Consider the following 24,151-nt stretch of genomic DNA (forward strand, 5'->3'; position numbering starts at 1 on the left):
AGAGCTGAGGGCGGAGCTCGGCCGGAAGCCGGGCCGGGAGAGGAGCGGGGGGAGCGGGGCTGAGGGACGAGCCGGGCCCGGAAAGGAACTGGAGAGCTGAGGGCGGAGCTCGGCCGGAAGGCGGAGCTGTCTGAGGGCGGAGCGAGGCCGGAGACGGAGCGGCACTGAGGGAGGAGCTCGGTCGGAGGGCGGAGCGGGGCTGAGGGCGGAGCTCGATAGGAGGCGGAGCTCAGTCGGAGGCGGAGCGGCGCTGAGGGAGGAGCTCGGTCGTAGGGCGGAGCGGCGCTGAGGGAGGGGCTCGGCCGTAGGGCGGAGCGGGGCCGGGGGCGGGTCGGCGGTGTCCGGGGAAGCGGCGGCGGCCGCGGGACCGGCGAGGCCCGGCCGGGCATGGGCGGTGAGGAGCGAGGGGGCGGAGGACCGGGAGAGGAGGGGGCAGCCGGGCCGGGGCTGCGGGAGAATGACGGTGACAGGCCCTCGGTGCCTCGGAGCAGAGCAGCCTCCGCGGGCCGGGCTGGGCCGGGCTGAGGGGACCCGCCCGCTCCCCGGGCCCGGCCCCGCCGCCGTTTGGGGCCGTTGCTTTGGTACTTTAACGGATTCTGCTCCGGGAGGCCCGATTTTTTAACGTGTTGTAACAGATGCGATGTTAAAAGGCGTTCTGTTACCTTTAAATGACTCGTGCCGGTGGGATTTTCTCGCGTGGAACCCGTTTCTGATGGATTTGCAGGTGCTGCCGGGCCTTGAGGGCTGCAGTGGCGTTGGAGATGCACTGAGGCAGCGGGCGAGGCTCAGCATTCAGCCTCAGCGTTTGCGAGCTTTACACGAGAGTGCCGGCGCACTAAACGCTGGAGGCCGTGTCTTTCCGAAGGACCTGGCTGTTTCAGGCTGCGGAGCAGTAAAAATGTTTGCCAAACTGAAGAAGAAGATCGCCGAGGAGGCCGCGGTCGCTCCCAGGCCCGGGGGAACCGGCCGCATGCCCCGCTCTGTCAGCAAGGAATCGATCACGTCTGTGGGAGCAGACTCCGGAGACGACTTCGTGAGTTACGCCTGCCTTTGAAATCTCCTTTCTCTGACGGTGGTTTTGTTACGGTTTTGCCCGACAGCCATTTGAAGTCTAGTGTGTGATTTGAAAACGTGCTGTGGTGCCTTTGTGAGTGTATCTCCTAACGCATAAATGTATCATTAGCTTGAGTGTAATTAAATATTGAAGAGAAAACGTTTGTTAAGCACGGTGGTTGGCAGGAGGCTTCCATTCCCATGTAAACAGATTTCATTTTGCCTCTTTTCTCCCTGGTACTCTTCCTACCTGAGACATTGTAAATCTCTGTGCTGTCAAAGCTATTGTAGCTCCTCTCTTTCTTTATAAAACATTGTTTCAACAAATGCTGGAGTTCCAGGAGCGTGTGGGTTAAACCAGACCCTGGAATGCTCTGGCAGCTCTGCCCTGCATGGCTGGCTGTCACGTTTTTGAAAGCCTGGATTAAGGCAGTGTCACCCTGCTGCTGGAGCCAGCAGGACCCACTGCAGAGCCAGCAGCAAGTCTCTGTTTGGGTCTGCAGAGTGAAGAAGTTATTTACACAGTGGAGCCTTAAATATTTTTTTTTTTTTGAGGCTCAGCTGAAATTTCAGTTTTGTTAAGCAGGTAGTTGGAGCTCCTAATGTTTAAATACATGTCATAATGGAAATATACTAGTATTGTATTTTTCTGAGGAGTTTTTTTCTTTAGCACGTAGGAAATTATCATATAGAAATTCTGTTTGCCATCTTGCAGGTTCGTAGAACAGAAAACAAACAATGGCAGACAAATAATGAATTGGCAAAACAAAATAATGAAATAATGAAATGGCAAAACAAATGTAGAATTTGAGTGGTCTTCAGAAAACCTCCAAGAGTTAGTTGTTTTATCAATATTCATTTAACTGCTCTTGCTATTGGCTTTGATGGAGCAAAAGCCACCAGAGGACTCATAAGTCAGTTATGCAGCAGATTTTGTGTGGACAGATTGCTGCATCAGGGCTTCAGTGAGTGTGTCCCACCTGAAGAGCATTGCTGCTCCTCTTTTAATGGCCTTGATTTCAGGACTCTGACCTTTCCTGGTGCCTGTGCTGTGGAGCCTGGTTTCCTGCCCCTCAGTGATTCCATTGCCCCATCTCCTCACTGGCAGTTTGGACAAACTCCCAGCCCCAGCTCCTTCCCAAGTCATGTGCTCTGGGGAGCATTAAACCTTGCTGGTTTTCTTTTTCAGCATTTCTAACACATTCTGCTGTAGTGCTAGTTGCTAATTGCTAGTACAATTTTCCCCTCTATGGGAAAAACAAGTGCTATTCCTAAGCAGGAGAGTGTTGTTATCCCAGACTTAATGTGTGGCAGGATCACTTTTTCTGAATTTTGTAAGTTACAGAGTGTTGCTTTTCTCCCAAGGCTTCTGATGGAAGCAGCTCCAGAGAGGATCTTTCATCCCAGTTGTTAAGAAGAAATGAACAAATAAGAAAACTGGAGGTGAAGCTATCTGGTATGTTTCATGATACATAGAAAACTTGTTACGTTAAGAAATGTTTTCCTTTGAATTTACATGATTTAATTTATTAAAAATCCATGGGGTTAGGGTCTTTTGAAAATTGATTTGTAGCAGCCCTGTTGATTGACAACAAGGGAGCATCCAGTATCATTAATTTTTTATGAAGGCTATTGGGTCTTTGCTGATTTCAACAATACATTTGTGTGAGTCCTTGGAACAGCTGGGATGGCTTTGTGTCCCATGTTTCAAACAACATCTGCCCCCACTTGTGTGTATGGTTTGTTTATCAGAAGGTCTGAGCTTTCTGATGTTGACAGAGCAGTAACACAGTGCCTCCTTAAAGAAGTGGGCTTGCAAATGAAGAAGAAATAAAAAATTCAACATAAAACAGTCCTGAGGCTTTTTTCTTTCTACTTCCTTGTTCTGTAAAGCTGTAGTGAAGGCTGGCACTGCTCTCCATCCCTGTTGTAGGGAGGGGACCAGAGACTGGGCTGAACTGTGTTACATTGCTGCTTCCCAAAGCTCAAGGGAGGCCTTGAAAAATCAGGAGATGTTACAGCCAGATAAGGATTATTTTGATTTATTCTGGAGACTTATCAGGCTTCTGTTCAGTTCGAGAAAATACAGGCTTCAAAAATGATTTCACACTGAATTTGAAAGGCCCAAGTGCTCATCTGCTTGCACAAGGTAAAGTTAAAAGTGCTGGCTGGTGCTTAACACAGGACAGGGAGGCTCTGGGCATCAGGAGTCTCATGCAGGCAGCCAGGGAGTGAATCCTCTTTTCCATCCTACAGGGTGTGTGCATACTCTGTTGTGGTTTGTATTCCCTCCCTGTCAGTTGTGCTGGGCCAGGGTGAGGGCAGTGCTGTGGGACTGCAATGGCCAGGGGTGAATCCTCTTTTCCACACTCCTTTTTCCACTCCTACAGGGTGTGTGCATACTCTGTTTTGGTTTGTATTCCCTCCCTGTCAGTTGTGCTGGGCCAGGGTGAGGGCAGTGCTGTGGGACTGCAATGGCCATGAATTAACCCTTCCTTGCAGCCTGCAGTGCCAGACACCTTTCCTGGACAGAGAGGAATGTGTCACTGTTCTGGGATGAAGTAAAAAGGGAGGGACAGTTGTTCACTCTCTGGTTCTGCTCTTGTCTGTGTGGCTGACACCCCTGGGACAGGCCCTTCTGTTTGTGCCAACCCTGTGGACAGTACAGAGCTATTTGCTTCTGTTCATTGTTGTGGTCACCCAAGTTTTCCTCAGCAGGAATGATTTTCTGATTGAGAAAATCATTGTCATTTACCACTCATACTTTTTTCTTTTTTGTTTTTCTTTTTCTTTTTTATTTTTGTGTTACCCTAAAAATGTCCTTCCCCAATGTCTGTCCATTCCTGGTCTGTTCTTCTCCCTCCTCTCACAAGATTATGCTGATCAGATCCGAAATCTGCAGAAGATAAAAGAGAAGCTTGAAAATGCATTAGAAAAGCATCAGGATTGTACGTATTTTTCTTTTTTTCCTTTTTGTTCAGTTCACTTGAAAATTGCTGTGGTTGGAAGGAAAAAGGTTTGGTGTACAGGTGTGCTAATGATTTCCTTTCAAACTGTGCACCTCTGTGGTGTGAACAATTAGAACACAAGTTGTTCCCTTATTTACAGCATAAAGAGCAGCAGCAGTGTGTTGAATGAAGTTGTTATTATACTCCTTCTGCCAAATCTGGGGCTAACATGCAGGAAAGACCTTTTGGAAACCTGCAGCTTTGTTCTAATCCAGCAAGGAGCAGCAGTCCTGTCTGCTGTTAGCTTTGGCTCTTTGCCAGCCTGCAAGCAGCATGAGGGAATGAGTAGCACAGCGCTAGTGCTACAGTCAAGATGGGGCTAATTAGTTGCAGAACGAGCTCTTTAAAGTTATTTATAACTTACAGGAAAGTGAGAAGTAATTTTAAAAGATGAGTTTTTAATATAGCTGGTGGTTCTCTGTTGATAGCCTCCATGAGGAAGTTTCAGGAGCAGAATGAAGCTCATCAGGCCAGTCGAGCCAAGATGGCTGAAGGAATGGCTTTGGCCTTGGAAAAAAAGGACAAGGTAAGAGAGCTTGAGCAGGACTTTAGACTCTCATGACCCTGATGTTTTAAGCAGGCGTTGCTATTAATTAAAATAATTGTTCAGCCCTGTGTATGAGTGTGCCAGTGCTGAGGGAAGGAAGGAGTGCTGAGCTCAGTGCCAGGAATGGTGCAGGGCTTGTCACTGCTCAGACTGTTCCGACTGGTTCTAACAAGAGCCCACAAAAATTCCTAATGAAAGGTTAAGCTTGTGCTTGGATAAGATTCAATGGCAGTAGGCCTGTTGTCACATCTATTTTACTTGCATAAACTTAAGTATTCAGGTAGCATGAATGATTCCTCAGCCTTTATCTGTTCAAGTACTGGCTGTTTCTGTACTGCTGCTGATTATTTTTTTAATCATTACCAAAGCTTAGTATTTGCTAACAGTACAAATTCTTCTTTTTCTTTTTTTTTTTAAGCCATAATTGCTGTCCTTGAAAGTCTGCAAATGGATTTTGATATCTTTTTTTCTCCTTTCTTTCTTTCTTGATCAGGAGTGGATGGAAAAACTCAGTCAAGTTGAAAAGGTAATTAACCTTGGATGTTTTTCTCAGGGGGTGTAGTGTGTCTCTGTGTGTATTTGCAAACACCATCCTGCACACTTCCAACTCTATCAGAACTTGACTCTTTTCAGCCCTTTTTATTATTTTGTCTTTGTTCAGTGGGAGAGGGCAATAATTTGCTTTTTGTTACAAGCCCAAATGCTCGGGGAGGTCTTTCTGGTTTTATTTTTCAGCAGGGAAGTAAAGAATGATGGGTTATGATGGGGAAGTTGTCCTTCTGTAAGGTGGAGCATTGTCCATTTTTAAGAGTTCAGCTTAGATGGTCATTGGTGGCATTGTAAGGGATTCAGATTTCTTTTTATGTTTTTTTGGAGTTTAGTAATTTTCACTGTGACATGAATCTGAAAGGATTTGTAGTTCTATATGGAGCACCATCAGGAGCTGTATGGCTGCAAGACAGGATTTCTTTCCCAGAGAGTTTGCCTGAACTCCCATTAACTTGACATGAGCATACAGATATCCTTTGGTTCTGTTCATTTATCAGGAAAAAAAAATGCTTCAAGTGCAGTTACAAGAAATGAGGGAGCAGAGTTTGAACCTTTTCCAAAAACGAGATGAAATCGATGAACTGGAGGGCTTTCAGCAGCAGGAAATTGCCAAAGTTAAACACATGGTAAGAATACTTTAAACTTTTGATTCCTGTAATTTTTACTAGGATATTAAGTTAGTGGTAGCCCAGCACACATTTTTTTCAGCTGTTATGCTTGTACACAGATTTGGTTTATGTCAAAATCTAGCAGTGGGTACTGAACACAATATTACATAGTTTATTATCTCACTTAATTCAGCCCACAGATCAGTGAAACAGGCAGGTTTCAGTGGAAAGGTTTATCAGTGTTACTTGTTACCTGTAAAGCCAAAGATAATCTTCTAATATCCAGCTTTTGAAGAAGGAAGAATCCCTGAGCAGAGCAGAGCAGGAGCTGGAGGCGCGTGCCCGGGAGCTGAGCCAGGCGCGGGCGGAGCTGCAGGAGGCCAGGGACGAGTCCTCAGACCTGAGGAGGGACCTGCAGCACCTGCAGCAGCACCTCCTGCAGCTGCAGGCTCGCAGGTATGCAGCTCAGGCTTTCAGAGGAGCAGTGGTTGTGTTTTCCCTGTATTTTCCCTTCATGCTCACTTCTATCTCTTTGGAAGAGTTCATGTATGTGAACTCAGTGAGTTGACTGAATTTTTGTCTCTGCTATGGCCATGGGGATGTAAATGCCAAGCCAATGATAGTAATACTTTTTTTTTTGTAAATTATTTCCTTTTTTCATAGTTTGAATGCTTAACTGTCGCTTTTTTTGAAAATGTGACTTCAAGCAGTGATTGATGATGGTGGCTGGTTTTAGGACAAGAAAATTTTGTTGATGTCCATTTTCGTAAGCAGCAGAATTATCTGCTAAAGATTATTTTTCTGGAATGGTATGTCACTTGTTTTTATTCTCTTTTTGTGAAGAGATGAACTAATGACAGCTGAGACAAATGCAGAAAATAAGATCACTGCTCTGGAGTTAAGAGAACAGGAGCTACAAACTGTCATTCAGCAGCTTTCTGTAGACTTGCAAAATGTAAGTTTGAGTCAAGTGAGATTTGATTCAAAGAGCTCCATGTCTGCAGAAGTTAGATTAGATATCAGTTATGTGGTGTTGGAAATGTAAGTTTCCAAGTAAGTAATTTCTCAAAATGTTTAGGCTCGAGTGGCTGGTTCTGGTTGTGAGAAGAAACTGGAAATGTTACAAGTGGAGCATGAATCTCTGAAGGTGCAATATGAGCAACAGAAGCAAAAGGTGAGGTGCTTCCAGATGCATTGCTGCTGCTGCTGTAAGGATGCACATTTGGGTAATGCACACCTTTGTGTAGTTGGAAGTTTGGTGTCCAGAAAGTGTTCCAGGATCATATTGTCTTTTCAAATAGGACTTTCCTTTCTACTGACATTTCCAGAAGTCCAACCATGACAGATCAGCTGAAAGCTTCATTACAAAAAAGATTCTGTGATTTCTCATTCTCACAGATGACTTTTGAACTTGCTGAGAGAGATAGACTTTCTGAACAGCTGCAGGAAAAGGTGTCTTCCCTGGAAAAAAAGCTAGAAAGAAATCTCTCAGGAGATGAACACGTGCAGGAGCTGCTCAAAGAGGTAATTACCCAGTTAAAGGCTGCTTAGAAGTACAGTATTAGGGAGTTGTTTGTTTTGGGTTTTTTAGGTTATAGATTACTTCTCACCCATGGAAAGAAAGCTGCTGATGTCACACAGCCACGTTTGTCCTGGCAGTGTGTTTTGGCACACTGTGCTGGGCAGAGCATGGGGGTGGCTGCACTGAGCCTGTTTGTGTAGACCCTGCACAGATGTCTGTGTTGGCCTTTCTGCATTGTCTGTTTGGTCATTGCATCTGACTGCTTAGAAGGAAGAGAGCAGCTTTCTGCCATCCCCCCAGGAGGTGGAACAATTTGGGAGTTTTTCTGATTAATCCTCACAAGCACAGTGAATGCTTTTCCTTGTTCTTTGGCAAGGCAGTGGGGCAGGGAGGGGAACTGTTTGCACATAGGTGTGCAAACAGAATGTTGTATGCTGAAAACCTCAGCCTCAGGAGTGCTAATCAACAGCTGAAAACAGAAACTTAGCTGTGGTTAATCCCTTTTTTCTCCTTGCTTCTTGATCTCTTTCTCAAGCACTGATGCTCCTGCTCAGAATCAGCCTGGAGCAATGTTTCCCCAGCTGGGTCTGGGGGATGTTTGCTTTTCCCTGATCAGGAAAAGGGGCCTACAGTCACATCACCTCGGTGTTGCTGTGACAAAAGGACTTGGCTTAGTAAACTCAAGGCAGTTTAAAGTTATCTAGAGATATTAAAACATTCTGTCCCATTTTAGTTTGACCTTATAAATGAACTAAAAAGGAAAATTTTTATCACCCCCCAACTTATGTCTTTGTCATCCTTGCTGGTGTTCTTCACCTCAATGTAATCTTCAGAAAGCTGCTCTTGAGCAGAGGCTGGAGGAGAGCAGGCAGCAGGTACTGGCAGACAGGACACAGCACAGCGAGGCTCTGAACCAGCTGGAAACACAGGTGAGCAGGTTTTCATTTCACCACAGAGTCCCACTCTTTTCACCCTCTGTGTCCTACTGCACTCCCAGCCCAAGGTGAGACTGCACATTTAATCACATTTGGTCTTGAAAGGAGAATAACTGATCAGTGTCTCTGGGCATCTCCCCACTTTGTGGGTGGAGCAGGGCCTAGAGGTGAAGATAGAGGTTTTGTGCAGATTCTCCCTGTAGTAAGAAACAAATAACTCAGGTGCAGGCACTGCTGGGGCAGTGCTGTGGTGAAGAATTTCTAAAATCTGCATGTGTCAAATAGGCAGCTTCTCTGTCTCAGTGGTTTCAGGGATTTAATGTTTGCCTTCCCCTCCTGGGCCACTCTGTAGTATGCAAACTTTTTTAATGACATAGATGCTAGTGGGTAAGGAATTTAATTAATGGTGTAATTTTAGAATAAAGAGCTGGAAGAGAAACTACGGATTGCAACAGAAACATTGAAAAAGAGCAAAGAAGCAGCTGCTGAGCAGGATCTGAAGATCCAGAAGCTGGTGAGTGTCCTGCATGTTTCACTGACCAGTGACAGATCAGTCTTCAGCATCCCCAGAGACAATAAATTCTCTGTTTTGTTATTCAAGAGTTTGTTTTCTTGCTGTTTGTCTCCTGATCTCTGGTCTGTGAGTACATGACACTGCTGCAAAAGGAATAATGTTCCTCAGTTTGAGAGTGTCTCATGGAATGGTGTCTGATCTTGTCAGAATGATGTCAAAATACCATTCTATTAATGTGGTTTTCTTTATTCTCTTAAGCAAAGTGATCTAGAGCATGAAAGAAAACAACTGCAGCAACAGATTTTAAGTGAGAAACATCAGTATGATGAGAAGGTTACTGGGCTGGAGTCTCAGATTGCTGCTCTTGAAAAATCTTGGGAATTGGATAAAACAACAACTCGGAACAGGATTGTAAGTACAGAAACTGTCTGGTGGGTTGTGAGAGTCTTCACAACATGATTGTAACACAGCTTGTAGAGCTTGCTTATTGTCTGGATGTTCTTATTCAGCACTCCTGGCATTATAACAGAAGATAATCATGCTTTGAGGCACTAAATATGAGCAAAACATTAGATGTGTTTAATTGTGTAAACAACGTATTAGAATAATTGTGCTGTGTATTTAAACACTCTTTATTTTACAGAGCCAATTGGAAAAGGAGAATGAAAACCTCAAGGGAAGCAAAGAAGGGTATGAGAGTTCTTTAAAACAACAAGAGTCTGAACTGAGCAGGCTAAAGGTAAGGGCTGGACTGGGAACTGGCATTGTCTTTGGACAGAGCTGAGGCTGGGGAGCAGTGAACAGCACAGTGGGTCACATTCAGTGCTTGGAGGCCTGTTCTGCTCAGGTTGAAGGTACTTGGAGCTGTAAATCATCTCTGGTACTCAGCAGAAATGTGTTTGAGAAGCATTACAAAGGGCTGATCCTTTTCTGAACCAGAATGCTTGGGTCTGCCCAAATCAGGCAGAAATAATACATTCCCATATTGTCAGGGATGTGAAGAGCTTGGAAATCCTGTTAGCAGTGGTGAATACAGAATGGTTCAACATCAGATTCCACTCACAGTGTTCAAACCAAACAGTTTAAAACTTAAATTAGTTGGGTGTTTACAGTTTATCCAGTTTTCACTGTGATTTTAGATGGTTGAAATTTTTTTCATAGCTACTCCTGGATGCACAATTGGAATAAAGATCTGTTGTAGCAAGGAGCTACTTCCTTGTAATAGAGACTTCAAGCTGAAAGATCTTGTAAGCATTGGGTTTGTTTGGGTTCTTACATCAGTTCTGTGTTGCCCTTGCATATGCAGAGAGCAGCAGTAGTAAAGCAAACCTAACTCATTTGGAAATTGTAGTGTGTCAGAGCACTATAATTGTAGTCCTAGTACATTTGGGGTTAAAGATGAGAGACTGACTTGATTTATTTGTCTCACATAACCTCTCAATTAATTCTGGTTTGCAGAATGAGATGAGCAGCAGAGAAACTGTCAGTGTGGAAATTGCCAAAGCATTGGAAGAAACGAGGAAACAGAGAGAGGAATTACAACAGCAGGTTGGTTAATAATGACTGTTTTAAAATGTATTTGAGACGTCCCAAGCTTTCAAAGAGCAGACTAGGTTTGGATTTATTTATCCTAACATTCAAGACCTTGGTTAGAATCATATCCACATCATGTGAGACAGCAGTGGTTGCCTCAGTAAACCTGAGACTGTTTCAGAGCCCTGTCATCTGTGAGGTGTTACTGTCTCAGGGTACTGGCCATGGGGAGCCTCTGACATCTGGCAGGTTCTTTGAAACAAACCTGTTTGCTCTGGTTAGTTCCTTTCAGTGCCTGTGTCACATCTGGGTTCCTCCAGAGCAGAGCAGGGGTAAAACTGTACATTTCCTCATAGGGAGGAGCTTGTATCCAGTACCAAATGTCACTTCTGGGTAGTCTTGTTTTGCTCTTCCTGTATAAAAAATAGTGGATAATGTGAGCTTGTGTTTGCTTGAAGTAGGAACTGTCAACTGGGCAAGTTTGGCTGGAGTTAGTCCCATTTTTGGTTTCTTTATTCTTCTGGTGTAGATCTGTGCTTGCTGGGCCAGATCTGTGTAGAAGGGGTTTAAGGCCATGTCCTCTTTTGCTCAGAGGCTTTTGCAGCTGCCACATGCTGGCTGTGACAGTCTGATGGTGGCACAGAAGCCAAGTGGGGTTTAGCTCTTCCAGTAATAACTGCAGTGCTTGTTACTGAGGGGAGCATTGTGGAGGTGATGCCTGCTGAGCCTGAAGGATGTTGGATCTTTCAACACCCTCTTCCTGTTTTATATCTTTAATGACTTTTTTTCATTGTTTTTCTGCTTTGAAGGTTTCACATCTGAATACCCTAATAAAGGAGAAAGACCAGCTGATTGATGAAAAATGTGATCTGCTGCTAAAGCAGAAGGAAGAACTGAACCAGCTCAGTCAAGGTTAGACCAAATGAGTCTGCTTCATCCCAGACAACTTTAAGTAGAGTCTCTAGTTCTGGCCTTGCCTTGTAGATTGTAATTTTTCTAGATTTCTCTTCCATATTTAATCTTCCAGCATTTTCAAAATGGTTTATTGTTCACTAACAATTGGACAGTCTCTCTTCTGTCTTTCTGTCTCTCCCCTGGCTTTCTGTCTTCATGACAGACCAAATGGATTAGAACCTCCCATCTGATGTGCAACATTGATACTAAGCAGGTCTCTCCTTTCCCAGACCATGAAGCTGTCTTGCTGCAGGTGCATCAGTTACAGCTGGACATAGAAGCACGTCAGAGCCAAGCAGTGGAGATGGAGAAAACAGCAAGAAAAGAAATTGATGAGCTGAAGCTGCAGGTACAGGAGTGCCTGTTGGCCAGAGAGCATGAGAAAAATGTGAGTGCAGTTGCAAATCCATTTTCTCAGACTTCCTGGGAAAAGAGGGAGGTGTGCAGGAGCCCCCCAGTTCTGTTCTGCCTGGACAACCAAAAAGAAGTCTGCCTTTCTCCCTGGGGGATGTTCTTAGGCTGCAAATGTCATGATATCTCTCCATGTTTATTTGTATAGGTTTTAGAACTGGAGGAATCAACGAGGGCCTTGAACAATGAGCATTTGCCTTCCCCAGAAAACTCTGTGGTGGAACAGAATGGAGAGGTGGCAGCTGCAGATGTTGTTCAACTTCAGAAGGATAACAGAGAGCTGGAACAGCAAATTGCTGAGAAAAACAAGGTGAACAGAAACAGCTGGTAGTCTTTCCCCTTTTAATTAGGAAGCCAGTAGCTGGTGCTGCCCATGCTGCAGCCTTAGGACAGGCCACTCCATTTGAATCCAATATGCTGTGAGTAAATGCTTTTCTCTGGATTGCACAAGCATCTACCAACCATGAATAAAAACTGCAGCAAGAGCTGCGTGAATCCTGCTCTGTTTTGGCAGAAAGATGCACCAAATGATGCTATTTACAGCTTTCCTGCAGAGCCCTTCTGAGTGAACTCGGTTCAGTTCCACGCCGCTGTCACATGAAAGCCCAAGTGTCCTGTCACATGCCTGCTGCTGTGTGCAGCTGGCAAGGCAAGGCTTTCAGGTTGCCTCTTCACAGCTGTCAGTGTTGGTTAATTATTATTTCATTCAGTACTTGTGTGCCGTGGGTTTTTCCAGATAGCTGGGGGTCCTGACAATGAATATTGTGTTAAACTCTCCTTTGCTGTGCTTACAGATGATAAAGCAACTTCAGCAAAGAATGACAGAACTCAAGAAAACTCTCCAGAAAGAGCTGGTAAGGGTTGTGTGTTTTCAGTCTCTTCAGGTGGCACTTGCTGGCAGGTACTTGCACTGTTAGTCCAAAAGCTTGACTGCTAACTCCCATTGCATCCTTCTGCAGTGGTTTATCTCTCCAAGAAAACAAAAATCTATTTAAAAGAAAATTAACACAGGTTTTTAAATTGTTATTTTTGCTCTGATGTTGAAAATTATTCTGAAGAAAGCCCATGTTTGAAAGGCTCAAAGGTTAGTGGTAGGATAAAATTACCAAGGGATAGTTTTCCACCATGGAGCCAGCTGCATGCTAGTTTGAGTAATGTGCACAGAACACTGACATCAGCCAGCTCCTGTCCTGGAGTGTGGGGAGAGCTGGAGACACTTCTGTGCTGTGACCCCACGATGGATGAGCAGCTGTTGATGCCCACTTTGTACCCTCCTGTGGGTACAGCCCTCTCTAGATGTCCTGAACCCAGACCCCTCCCAGTGTCAAGCTAACAGCATCTGCAATGTACTTCTCTTTTTCTTCTGTGGGTTGTTTATTTTCTGTAGAAAATCAGGCCTGACAGTGAGGTACCTGAGCTACGTGCAAATTCTGAAGTGCCTAATGCTTCTGTGACTGTCACCAACAACTCTGACTTGAACGACTCGAGGGAGATCAACTTCGAGTACCTTAAACATGTGGTACTAAAGTTCATGTCCTGCAGGGAGTCTGAGGTAAAGGTGCCACTTATCTTCTCTTTCTACATCTCTCTTCCTCTAGAAATTGCCACCTGTCACCCCCTAAGGACACTTTATGCCAATTCCATAATTTTGCAATTAAAAAGTGTACAGTGAGGGCAATAAAGCAAAATAGCTGACAGCAATGTGTTTGGAACACAACTCTGTGGTTTCTTTCAGGCATTCCATCTCATTAAAGCTGTGTCTGTGTTACTGAATTTTTCACAAGAGGAAGAAAACATGCTCAAAGAAACTCTGGAGTACAAGGTAAGGGTTCTGTGCCATATGTGGTCTCTGATGAGACAATGAAAATTGCTACATGCTGGGAGATTAGGAAAAGTGTCTTTTTTCTGAGTGTTAGCTACAATAATAAATGTAATTTATTATTACATGCATGCCAGGAATTGTCCCTTTCAGTGAGGGAAATAGCAGCTTTCTAGTGCTCAGAGGAGTTGGAGCACAGCTTTGCCCAGTGGACTTGATCTGTGGGGAGAAGCTGGGAGCTCCTTGCCCAAGCTGTGTTTAACAGCAGACCCTAGTTCTGGGCTTGTCCTTTTGACACTGGGCTCAGCCACCAAGACCTGTGTCTCCTTTCCATGGGCTGAGAGCTGCATGGCCCTGGCTCTGTGGTGGTTAGGGAATGTTCAGCAGTGGGTGCTGCCTCAGCTCCAGGTCCTGCATCATCCCTGCCCACACAGGGAGTTGGGATGTGCAGTCTGCAGATGAAGAGATTTCCTCACCATCTGGTTCAGGGAGCACTAATGCTACACTGACTAAAGGCACTGTGTTTAAATGACTGTAGAGTTCTAACCTGAAATTATTTTAAAGGAATATATGTAAGTATAATCTTCAGTCATTTTCACCTGTGGGAAGTGGGTGCTCCTTCCAGATCTGATTGTGTGAAGCTGCCTCCACTTCTTCAGTCTGGAGTCTGCAGCCTTCTGATGTATAAATAGTTTTTTCCATCAAATGATGAGAACATGGCCGTGTACCGTGTTATTTCTTTTTCACACCCTGAAAGTGTGCCCCTGTGTGATGTGTGCTGTGCTGTTGTGTCCTAGATGTCCTGGTTTGGCTCAAAGCCATCTCCCAAAGGCAGCATCCGGCCGTCCATCTCCAGCCCAAGGACTCTGTGGCCTTAAGGGAACCCGAAGGTGGCAGGCAGTATCCAGGCACTTCTTTCTGTGAAAAGAATGCTGAACACACTGCTCCAGGTGTGTCTTAATCACTGTCATTGCAGTATTTTGTACAAGAACTTCTGGCTCTGTTTACAAAACTAATACTGTGCAAGGAGACATTTTCACTAGAGACTGGAACAGCTCTGGGCTGGAGTCAGGGACCACCTCGGTGTCTGTGATGGGAGCAGCTCCTTGTGCTCATCACTCCTGGCTTCCAGAGGGTTCTGAGGACCTTGCTGACAGCAGGGCTGCCAGTTCAGGCTCTTGGCATGGTGATTCCAGCTGCTGTTCCAGGTGCTGCAGTCCAGTGGCTCTGGGCACAGAAAAGCTGCTTGTCTGGCTGTGGGAAGCCAGCAATGAGAAATGTGTTGGCAGAACAGTGTTGAGAGTGGGATGGTTGCAAAGCCTTTCACAGGACAGGAGCAGGAGCTTTAACCAAAAAAGAACTCTGCCTTGCCTTCTAATACTGACATTAACTAATGGTTGGCATTTTTTCATATCACTGTGTAATTTAAGGTGCATTTATCCTGGCCTGCAGCCCTCAAGGCTGCATGTTGATGATTATTTAATTTGAGAGCACAACTTTAGAGTTGTCTGATTTTACTTTTCTTAAAGAAAAATAATATTTAAAATGGTCTTAATTATAGTACCTAATCCTCAGTCGCCTTTAAAACTAATCCATTAGCCTGTTCCATGGGTTGTTAGCAGTGGGAAAAGAGGTAGGAAACCATTTTAAATTTTTAAAGCTGAGTTCCAGGCGTTGTAAATCCACACTGAAAAAGTACCTTTTATTTTAAAAAAATAAAAATCTAGTTACAAAGGGTGAAGAATGCTGGTACTGAACATTTTCTTTTTTTTTTTCCTTCCAAGTCTGCTAGCAACAAATCCTTATAACCAGGATCTGCCTCTTTGGTTGTGGTTTTCTGTACTTCAAATACTGATGCTTAAAAACTGTTATGAATATGTTAACTGTTAACTCCTGACTATTATGGCTAATGAAATGCTGCTCATGAGGGGTTTGAGGGCAAAATTCAACTCTTAGTGAACAAGTTGTGGTTCCAGCAGCTTGTTTTCCTAATGCAATAAGGACAGGGGCCAAGGGGGCACTTCCTCCCTGGAAGCTCAGTTTTGGCCAGAGTTAATTAACACCACTGCAAAATCTGGATCCAAATGGGAAGCAGCACTAAGTCTGACTACTGAAAACTGAGACCTATCCCAAAAATCTACACATGTATGGAATCCAGTGAGCATGCTGCAGTTCTGGGAATTCCCTTACAAGTTGATGCTTCTGTTAAACATATTCAGGATGATTCAAGCTTTCTCCAGTGCTCCAGCAGGAGGTGAATGTGCTGATCCAGAGGATCCAGAGCCTGCTGGTCTCCCAGACACAGGTACTCCCAGGAGCTGCCACTGGGCACAGCTGCTGCTCCCCAGTTAGAGCCAGGTTGGATTTCTCTGAAGTTAAGAAAACCCATAGAATTTTTTGGTACAAAAGCTTTTTTGTACTTTGACTTTTGGACAAAGCTTGTCCAAACAGTCTTTAGTAATCAGATTCATGGCACTTCCAGAGAGGATGGAGCATGGAAAGGTTCAGCCCTGCTCTGCTGTGAAAATAGACAATCAAAAAGTACATTTATTTCAATTATTTCTTTACTGAGATACACCAGGGTGGAATAACCCTGTTGGTTCCAGGAAGATTTTATTCTCTGAGATCTTTTCCTTTCTAATGTCCCTTTGCCCTGGCCTGTTTCTGTGGGACCAGGGATCAGGACTCCTGCTGGATGACTGTTGGGTTTATGCTGATTCTCAGAGGTTACTGCTGAACAGTAAGGAAAGCAGGACAGGCAGCCTGGAACGGAGTGACAAAGTAAAATCTTATGTTACATATTCACTAACAACTTCAGTCTCAGATCCCAAAGCTCATAAAGGATCAACTTACCATCAACTAGTTCTTAAGTGTTGAATTTTTGTTAGGTATCAGAGCAAGACTGGTGTGTATACATGTATTAAAAAGCTAATGCACTTTCCCTTGTCTCAGAACAGTGGTTATACATAATCCTTTCTATCACCATTGGACTTCTTTCCTTCTATGCTGTAAATATGGATTGTATGATGAAACACTATGAAATTTGTGGTGCAATACATTTTGGATCAAACCCCTGATCTTGATTTCCTTCTTTTTATAGTTCTGGTTATCTCCCCTGGGATGCTATAGCTATTTAAAATTGACTTTTAAACCATGACCCAAACCCCACCTTTGCCCAGGGTGAGGATGGGTGTGCCAGCTGTGCCACCAAGGCCTCCCACAGGGACTTGTGCCACTGCTGCTTCCAAAATCCCCTCCCAGCAGGACCAGCTGCTGCTGATGGAAGCTGGGCTGGGTGGAGCTGGGGCTCCCCAGGCAGCTGCTCCTTGGTGCCAAAGGGCAGGGAGCCCTGCCCAAGCCAGAGGGACAAGGGGACAGCCATGGATCCAGGAGTTGTGTCCTGCCTGGGCAGAGGACACACTGATCACAGAGTCACAAGTGCTGAAGTATCTGCTCGACTTCCTAGCGTGGATAAGAACATAAAAATCAAAGCCAGGGTGCTTACTGTGTGTTCTGTTCACTGCATCTTGTAAGTCTTGATTGGGACAGCTGAACTCACTCCCTACATCCAGGACAGAGCTGGATTTGAGGACAAATTCTCTCAGTTGCTGGAGTTAGGAGCAGTCCTACCAAGGTGGACACTGGGTTGGACTGGGTTATTGCAGGCCTGCTTTGGAGTAACTGTCAGACTTACAGTTTAGCTGAAAATAAATTTAACTCACGTGATCCAAGAACTTTATTGATGCAGCAGGCACTTCACTTTACATGAACCCAACCCCAGAGTCCAAGAGTCCTTCACCCACACGTTCACAGCCGTTCCAACAGCCCTTCTCCCACCCTCAGCTGCAGATCTCAGCTGGACACAGCTACCTGGGGACTAAGCAGGACACCACACCTGGCTAAAGCAGCATCTGAAATACCTGTTCACTTACAGTAACAGGAGGCAGGAGTGTGCCTTCTCTCTGCCTGTTAAAGAAGGGAGCAGGAGAATGTCTTGGCTCCTATACGTGATAGTCGGAATATGCAGGAATACCTTTACTCTTCCCCCACCTTTAAGGTTAAGAGCATTCCAAGAGGAGGTTACTGTAGGATTTCAGTAGATTGCAATCTCTAATAAAGATGGACCGGTGTACTTTCAGCTCATTCCTTCTTCTGAGTCCAAACCTGACCGTCACCTCTGTCCAAGTTAAGTCTTTACACAGTCTTTCTTGCTGTGAGAACTCTTATAATGGAGCCCAGGCCTCCTACTGCCAGTGCCTGTGGGAAAGGAGAGAGGGTACAGAGTCACCACATCCCACACAGAACAAACACTGAAGAGTTTAGCCACGGAAGGGACTATGGCTCTGCTCCAAAACTAGAAACTGTCATTCTCCACAGTCTAACCAGCTTTTGGCTCTCGAGGGCTCCAGTGTTGCAAGTCACTGACAGAGCAGAATGTCTCACCTCCCGCATCCCTGAGGAGAGGAGGAAGGGCTCGCTTCAGTTTCATTTGTGTCCCTCAATGTGAACAGTGTTTCCTTCTGAAGTCTAGAAGATGGAGGTGATTATGAAAAAAATAAGTATTTAAGCTGACTGCTGGAAGTGGGGCATTTACTTTGCAGCCACAAGGCGACGGAGCACAGGGATCAGAGCAGAGCTGGGCCCTGGGGAACACGGCTGGACAAACGCAGAGCAGGACTGGCAGGTAAATGCTCCTGAGCCACCAGACCTGCCACAGGCCTTTCCCAGAGGACAGACTGGTACTACCACTGAGCTGACGCTGCTCTGAGCAAGCCACACATCCTACCAGAACTGCCACAAAGCAGAACAATCAGGCTTATTTAACCCTGCCTACTCAGACCTGCCTTGTGTCTTTCACAACAGAGAGGACGAGATGCCTTTCATGTCCCTACATGCTCTGAGTACCAGTCAGGGTGGTGGTGTGTCACCTCCCATGCTGGGAGCACCACCCACACTTACCTGAAAGCACCTCAGTGGAAACAACAGGAAAAAAAGGAAAAAAAAACCCAAGCAGAAACATGTTCTTTGCTGTCCTGAGAAATTCCCTCCTCCCTTGTCAAGGCCTGGCAAAGCTGGTGACAGGAGCAGTAGCTGGAGTCACACTACACCAGCTTCACATACAGCAGGAAAAAGCTCTGCACCTTGGGAAAGGACACCAGCACCCACAGCAGCTGCCCTGCACAGGGAGCTGCAGCATTCCCAGGGATCAGTTTTCCTAGGAGCACTGACAGCCAGGGCTTCAGCTGAAACCCCTGCAGTGGGACAGGATTTCACTTGGATTCCTGCCCGGGGCAGGGGCAGCCAGCAGCTGCTGCAGGGATGTGCCTCAGCCCATCAGGGAAGGAGGTTCCACACACAGTCAGCTGCTGAACACATCCCACACTCCCTGCTCCACAGCTGACATTCCACAGAAACGCAAGAGGCCCCTGCTGGTCCCCAGTGGAATCTCTGGACACCTCCAAATCCTCTCCTGGGCAAACCAAACAAGTGTGCTAAACGCTGTGACTCAGCTGATGCACACTAGCAGCCTGAGCCCCCCGAGCTGGGCGCAGAGGAAGCTGCAGCTGCCCCGTGTCCCCTGCCACCCCTCTCCTCGTGGAGCCCTGCTGCCCAGGGCAGCACCAGCCTTTCTCCTGCAGGGAGAGCTCCCTGCCCCGAGTCTCCTCTCCCCGTGGGGGTGAGCTTTGAAATACAGGCAGGGGCTTTGTGAATGCAGGCTCAGAGAGACCAAAGATGAAAGGAAACACTGAGCTCCTCAGGGATGAGGCCCTGCAGCACCTGCTTCCCTTCAGGGCTCTCCTGAAACCCCTGCGAGCGCGGCTGAGCCAAGGCTGCCCCCAGCACGTACCTTTTCGTGCCACTGAAGTAATATTGCACTGCTGTTTTCTGTTGGCTTTTCAAATCCTTTATAAATGTACTTCATTAACAAATCAATACCGTTTCTGTCTAAGGAATTCACCGCTTGTTCTATTTCACTGCTTTTAAAAGATGTGAGGACTTTAAGCATCGTTCCCTGGGCCTGCTCCTGGGAAGACAAGGCAAAGAGAGAAATGTGAGAACGAGAACAGCAGGGAACGATCCCAAGACTCGCGTTTGGCAAGAGACGGCCACGCTCCAGGCTGGGTTATTTCTGCAAGCGAGGTGAGCGGACCTGGGCTTGGAGGAGGAAGGGGGATCCCGGGGGGATCCCGGGGGGATCACCCGTGCCAGCACAGCCTCACCGACCGCAGCGGCGCCGCTCAGAGCGCGGGGAGCCGCTGTCCGTGCCCGGCCCGTACCTTCATCGCCTGGTTCCTGCCGCTGCCCGGGGAGCTGCGGATGGCGGTGTGGAAGGCCCGCAGCGCCTCGCCTGTGCGGCGGCGGGTCAAGGACTCAAACCGGGACCTGCGTGCGCGGGCACCGACCGGCAGCGCGGCCCGCGGCCGGCTCGGGCCCCGAGCGGGCATCGCGGCCGGTCCCCGGGACTGCCCCGGCCCCCGGGACTCCCCCGCCCAAAGGATATTGCCTGAGCAGCGCTTCCACCTCGGGGCTGGCATCGGGCTCGGCCGCCGCCGCCTCCTCGGGCTCCTCCACGAAGCGGTTCTCGTCGTACTGGTCGATGTCGAGGCGGCGGAAGCGGGACGAGAGCGTGCTCCGCGCCATCCCCGCCGCCCCGGCCCCGCGCCAGCCGGAAACGGCGCCGGCCCCGGCGGAAGCGGAACCCGCGCGGCCGCCGCGCCCCGCCCCGCCCCGCGCCGCCAGTGAAAACACAACAGAGCCTGGGAAAAATCCGAACAATGACTTTAATGTACAAATCCCGTCGCTGCAGCGGGTTCGCGGGTTTAATCGGGATCCCGAGGAAAACGGAACAAACCGGGAACGGGGAACAGCCCTTCGAGCGCTTGACTGGGATCCACGGAACACTCGGAAAAGGCTGGCTCGGTCCTGCCCGGGAACGCAGCACGGGCAGCCCCGGCCCCGCCGCACACCGGGCACTGACTTTGCTGCTGAAATTTCTTAAAACTTACCAAAAACAAGAAGCTGATCAAGAGACGGGCCCGAGCGGCTCCCGGAGCGCGGTGGTTAAAGGAATGGGTTCATCTAACCCAGCACTACATGCAGTAGTACAAATCTCAAGGACATATTACAAATACTCTGAAATTAATCTAGGGGCAGGGGGGGAAAAAAAAAAAAACTTGCTACAGACACCATAATACACAATAAATTTAGATAATTTAAAAATAAAAAAGGCAAGAGGCAGCATTTCAGCAGCAAAGTGCTCAATAAAAAGTATATTGTAAAGGGGCAGGACAGGGAGAGGTGACAGCAGGCGGGCGAGGGCTCAGAGGAAGTACGGCGTGGTTGTCCTGGGAGGAATGACTCGCTCTGAGTCTGGGACTGCACGGAATAACTTTGGTTCTCGTGTATTTACATCTTTGAAGACCATGATGGACGCGATGTTCCCGCAGCGGTAGCAGTAGTTGGGGGCTGACCACACCGTTACCAGCTTCTCGTCGAACATGAATTTGTATCCTTCGTGGACCAGCTGGTGCGCTCTGCAGATCAGCTTCAGGTTGTTGATGTGAACGAACTGCAAGGCAAGGGGGGAGGGAGGTCAGCGTGGGCTGCGCTGCTCCTGGCCTGCCCAGCGGGACACAGGACGGGGCTGGAGCAGTGAGGAACGCTGTGGAATACCCTGAGCAACAGCCAGGCAGCAGGGCTGTGCTGTGCCCTCGCTCAAGCCTTCCTAACACCACAACGCAGGCCGAGCGTGGCCAGGTCACAGCCTGCCAAGGCCACTGCCTAGAGCCCTGAGGAGTCTGAGCAGTGCAGACACAACAAAATTAACTCAAGGATTGCTTAAAGAATTGTATTTTTCTCCTAGATCCTTTGGAAACCACTCCACACAGAGTCCAGGGACACTAGTGAGTCCCACCACATCACACTTGTCAAAAGCAAGATGGGTATTAGTACATCTGGCAGTTACATTTGTGCTTTTAGGTTCAAGTGGCTCATTTTTTCCAGCTGGCACAAGCCAAGCTTCCCCACCTGGCAGAGGTATGACAGGGGAGCTCAGTGTCCTGCAGTGCCCTCGGTGCACTCAAACACCACGCTGAGCTGAGCCCCTCAGCTCCCCCATCCCCAGCCTGGGCTGTGGGGCCCTGGGCAGCAGTGGGGCTCTGAGCAGCAGTGGGACCCTGGGCAGCAGTGGGCCCTGGGCAGCAGTGGGCCCTGGGCCGGGGCCCTGGGCAGTAGCAGGGCCCTGGGCAGCAGTGGAGCCCTGGGGGGCCTGGGCAGCAGCAGTGGGACCCTGGGGGCTCTGATCAGCAGTGGGACCCTGGGCAGCAGCAGTGGGCCCTGGGGGCTCTGGGCAGCAGTGGGACCCTGGGCAGCAATGGGACCCTGGGCAGCAGCAGTGGGCCCTGGGGGCTCTGGGCAGCTGTGGGACCCTGGGCAGCAGTGGGCTCTGGGCAGCAGCAGTGGGACCCTGGGGGCTCTGGGCAGCAGCAGTGGGCCCTGGGCAGCAGCAGTGGGCCCTGGGCAGCAGCAGTGGGACCCTGGGGGCTCTGGGCAGCAGTGGGACCCTGGGCAGCAATGGGACCCTGGGCAGCAGCAGTGGGCCCTGGGGGCTCTGGGCAGCAGTGGGACCCTGGGCAGCAATGGGACCCTGGGCAGCAGCAGTGGGCCCTGGGGGCTCTGGGCAGCTGTGGGACCCTGGGCAGCAGTGGGCTCTGGGCAGCAGCAGTGGGCCCTGGGGGCTCTGGGCAGCTGTGGGACCCTGGGCAGCAGTGGGCTCTGGGCAGCAGCAGTGGGACCCTGGGGGCTCTGGGCAGCAGCAGTGGGCCCTAGGCAGCAGCAGTGGGCCCTGGGGGCCCTGGCAGCAGCAGTGGGCCCCGGGCAGCGTTACCTCGTTGGTGACCTTGGCCCCGAAGAGCCAGCCCGCCCCGCGGGGGCTGATGGCCCACGTGTCCACGTCCTCCGGGTCCGACCACACCAGGTCGCAGAAGGCGCCTTTGTGAGGGATCTCCTGGTTACGCTCGATGGTCCGGATCTGGTCCAGGGTCTTGATGTCTGGGGAGAGGCCCCCGTGCACACACAGGATCTGCTCGTCTATTAACTGCAGGGAAGGAGGGCACAGAGCGCTCAGCACGGCTGCCAGGGGAGCCTCAGCTCAGCAGCCCTGCAGCTGCCCTGTGCACAAGCTGCTGGTGCTGTTCCCGTGCTGCTGGCACTTACAGCTGCTATTGTGAGCATGTCAAAGACTTTGGTGCAGTATCTCCAGGCGTTCGCGTTCCCGTATTTGGTTTGGCACTCGTCTGTGGGAGAGAACGGATTTATTCCTCGTGGAACAGAGAGGACAGGCAGAGCAAAGCCTGAGAGCAGAGCCTGCACACCCAGCTGTGCCACAGGAGCCCTGCCAGCAGCAGCAGGGGCCGAGCACCTCCCGCTCTGCCCGTGCCTGAGCGCGGCACCACGACACAAGCAGAAAGCCCACGTGCCAGAGGAAGAGAGCAGCAGGGTCTGCCTTAAACACGTTCCATTTCAGAAACACAACGGCCACGTTGCCAAACGACAGCCCACGTGTCCCACCCAGCCCGGGCACCGTGGGACCCGAGGCAGGGGAGCTGCAGCACAGCGTGGCACAGGGGCACTCACCGTAGAACCCGTACACCTGGGTGATCTGCCTGCTCTCGTGGTTGCCTCGCAGCAGCGTGATGCGGTCAGGCCACTTGGCTTTCAGTGCAAGGAGGAACGTGAAGGTCTCCAGGCTGTAATACCCTCGGTCTACAAAGTCCCCCTGGAGGCAGAGACGCACGGAGCACAGTCACCGAGAAAGTGCAGTGACACACCGGCTCTCAGCCGCTCACCGCCACAAAGAAACCCGGCGCCGGAGGGCAGCGGCCCTGCCGGGACCCGCGGCGGCTCCGGCTGTCAGCTGTGGGCTGGGCACTCCCCTCACCGCTGTCCTGACGCGACCCCGGGACACCGGGCAGGGCAGGGCGCTGTGCCTCACCCCGCGGGGCTCCCGGCAGGTCCCGGCGGGCCGGAGCCAACAGCGGCCCCGGGACTCGGGAGCCCCTCGGGCTTTCGGCCCCAGCCCCCGTCAAACCCAGCGGGGCACCTACCATGAAGATGTAGTTGGTGTCGGGGACCTGCCCGCCGGTCCGGAACAGCTCGCACAGGTCGTAGAACTGCGGGGGGAGAGAGGCGTGAGGGGCACCGGGCATCGGCACCGACTCCGGCCCGGGGCTGCACCGGGGGCGGCCCGGCCCGGCCTTACCTGCCCGTGGATGTCCCCGCAGACGGTGACGGGCGTAGAGACGGGCTGGACGTTGGACTCCTCCAGCAGCAGGTCACAGACATAGTCACAGAGGCGCTGCGGGACGGAGCGGGGCAGGGTCGGGGTCAGCGCCGGGACCGCCGGCACCGCCCGCTCCGGCCCGCCCGGCAGCGCCCGCGCCGGCCCCTGCCCGCCCCGGCCGGTCCCGGCCCCGCCGCCGCGGCCGCACCTTGAGGTCGTTCTCGGGCAGGTACTTGCAGAGCCGCGCGATCTCCACGTACTTGTCCAGGTCCAGCGGCGCCATCTTGGCACGGGCTCGGCCAGAAGCGGGCCCCCCCCGCCACTTCCGGGCCGCGGAGCGCGCCGCCGGCGCGGGCGGAAGCGCACGGCACTTCCGGCGGCACTTCCGGCCGGGCGGCCCGGCAGCGGCCCCACCA

At 49.5% G+C, this 24,151-nt stretch overlaps 3 protein-coding genes across 3 annotated transcripts; 1 reads left to right on the forward strand and 2 right to left on the reverse strand.

Moving 5' to 3' along the window:
• The first annotated feature begins 335 nt into the window (after positions 1-335).
• On the forward strand, positions 336-16,523 carry GOLGA1 (golgin A1). The gene is made up of 23 exons (XM_041407043.1): positions 336-394; positions 725-1,033; positions 2,419-2,509; positions 3,927-4,001; positions 4,490-4,587; positions 5,102-5,134; positions 5,655-5,783; positions 6,052-6,221; positions 6,609-6,720; positions 6,844-6,939; positions 7,164-7,289; positions 8,121-8,216; positions 8,641-8,736; positions 8,995-9,147; positions 9,380-9,475; positions 10,195-10,284; positions 11,079-11,181; positions 11,454-11,611; positions 11,783-11,944; positions 12,429-12,488; positions 13,022-13,186; positions 13,370-13,456; positions 14,251-16,523. Exons 2-23 carry the CDS (start codon positions 899-901, stop codon positions 14,329-14,331), a joined length of 2,412 nt encoding a protein of 803 aa, XP_041262977.1. The 5' UTR covers positions 336-394; positions 725-898; the 3' UTR covers positions 14,332-16,523.
• Positions 16,524-17,176: 653 nt separating this feature from the next.
• On the reverse strand, positions 17,177-20,167 carry ARPC5L (actin related protein 2/3 complex subunit 5 like). The gene is made up of 4 exons (XM_041407047.1): positions 19,956-20,167; positions 19,732-19,804; positions 19,302-19,478; positions 17,177-17,710 (listed from the first exon to the last, which is right to left on the reverse strand). The coding sequence occupies exons 1-4, from the start codon at positions 20,093-20,095 to the stop codon at positions 17,648-17,650; spliced, it is 453 nt and encodes a 150-aa protein (XP_041262981.1). The 5' UTR covers positions 20,096-20,167; the 3' UTR covers positions 17,177-17,647.
• A 50-nt stretch (positions 20,168-20,217) lies between these two features.
• On the reverse strand, positions 20,218-24,078 carry PPP6C (protein phosphatase 6 catalytic subunit). Its single transcript, XM_041407046.1, has 7 exons — positions 23,944-24,078; positions 23,715-23,810; positions 23,560-23,625; positions 23,090-23,231; positions 22,670-22,749; positions 22,341-22,550; positions 20,218-21,023 (listed from the first exon to the last, which is right to left on the reverse strand). The coding sequence occupies exons 1-7, from the start codon at positions 24,016-24,018 to the stop codon at positions 20,775-20,777; spliced, it is 918 nt and encodes a 305-aa protein (XP_041262980.1). The 5' UTR covers positions 24,019-24,078; the 3' UTR covers positions 20,218-20,774.
• Positions 24,079-24,151: the final 73 nt, after the last annotated feature.

This window comes from Onychostruthus taczanowskii, unplaced genomic scaffold, assembly GCF_017590055.1.
Source record: "Onychostruthus taczanowskii isolate IOZ18803 unplaced genomic scaffold, ASM1759005v1 scaffold25, whole genome shotgun sequence".
NCBI classification, from domain to species: domain Eukaryota; kingdom Metazoa; phylum Chordata; class Aves; order Passeriformes; family Passeridae; genus Onychostruthus; species Onychostruthus taczanowskii.

What these genes read in the sequence shown, in the direction of transcription:
- GOLGA1 (XM_041407043.1), top strand. Translation starts at nt 899, where the DNA reads ATGTTTGCCAAACTGAAGAAGAAGATCGCCGAGGAGGCCGCGGTCGCT. An exon ending in TGCAGGAGCTGCTCAAAGAG is followed by an intron (nt 7,290 to 8,120) that starts GTAATTACCCAG and finishes TGTAATCTTCAG; the next exon opens with AAAGCTGCTCTTGAGCAGAG. An exon ending in AAGAAACTCTGGAGTACAAG is followed by an intron (nt 13,457 to 14,250) that starts GTAAGGGTTCTG and finishes GTTGTGTCCTAG; the next exon opens with ATGTCCTGGTTTGGCTCAAA.
- ARPC5L (XM_041407047.1), bottom strand. Translation starts at nt 20,095, where the DNA reads ATGGCGCGGAGCACGCTCTCGTCCCGCTTCCGCCGCCTCGACATCGAC. An exon ending in GTGGAAGCGCTGCTCAGGCA is followed by an intron (nt 19,805 to 19,955) that starts ATATCCTTTGGG and finishes CCGCCGCCGCAC; the next exon opens with AGGCGAGGCGCTGCGGGCCT. An exon ending in TACTTCAGTGGCACGAAAAG is followed by an intron (nt 17,711 to 19,301) that starts GTACGTGCTGGG and finishes CCTTTCCCACAG; the next exon opens with GCACTGGCAGTAGGAGGCCT.
- PPP6C (XM_041407046.1), bottom strand. Translation starts at nt 24,018, where the DNA reads ATGGCGCCGCTGGACCTGGACAAGTACGTGGAGATCGCGCGGCTCTGC. An exon ending in ACACCAACTACATCTTCATG is followed by an intron (nt 23,232 to 23,559) that starts GTAGGTGCCCCG and finishes CTCTGCCTCCAG; the next exon opens with GGGGACTTTGTAGACCGAGG. An exon ending in CCAGGTGTACGGGTTCTACG is followed by an intron (nt 22,750 to 23,089) that starts GTGAGTGCCCCT and finishes TCTCTCCCACAG; the next exon opens with ACGAGTGCCAAACCAAATAC.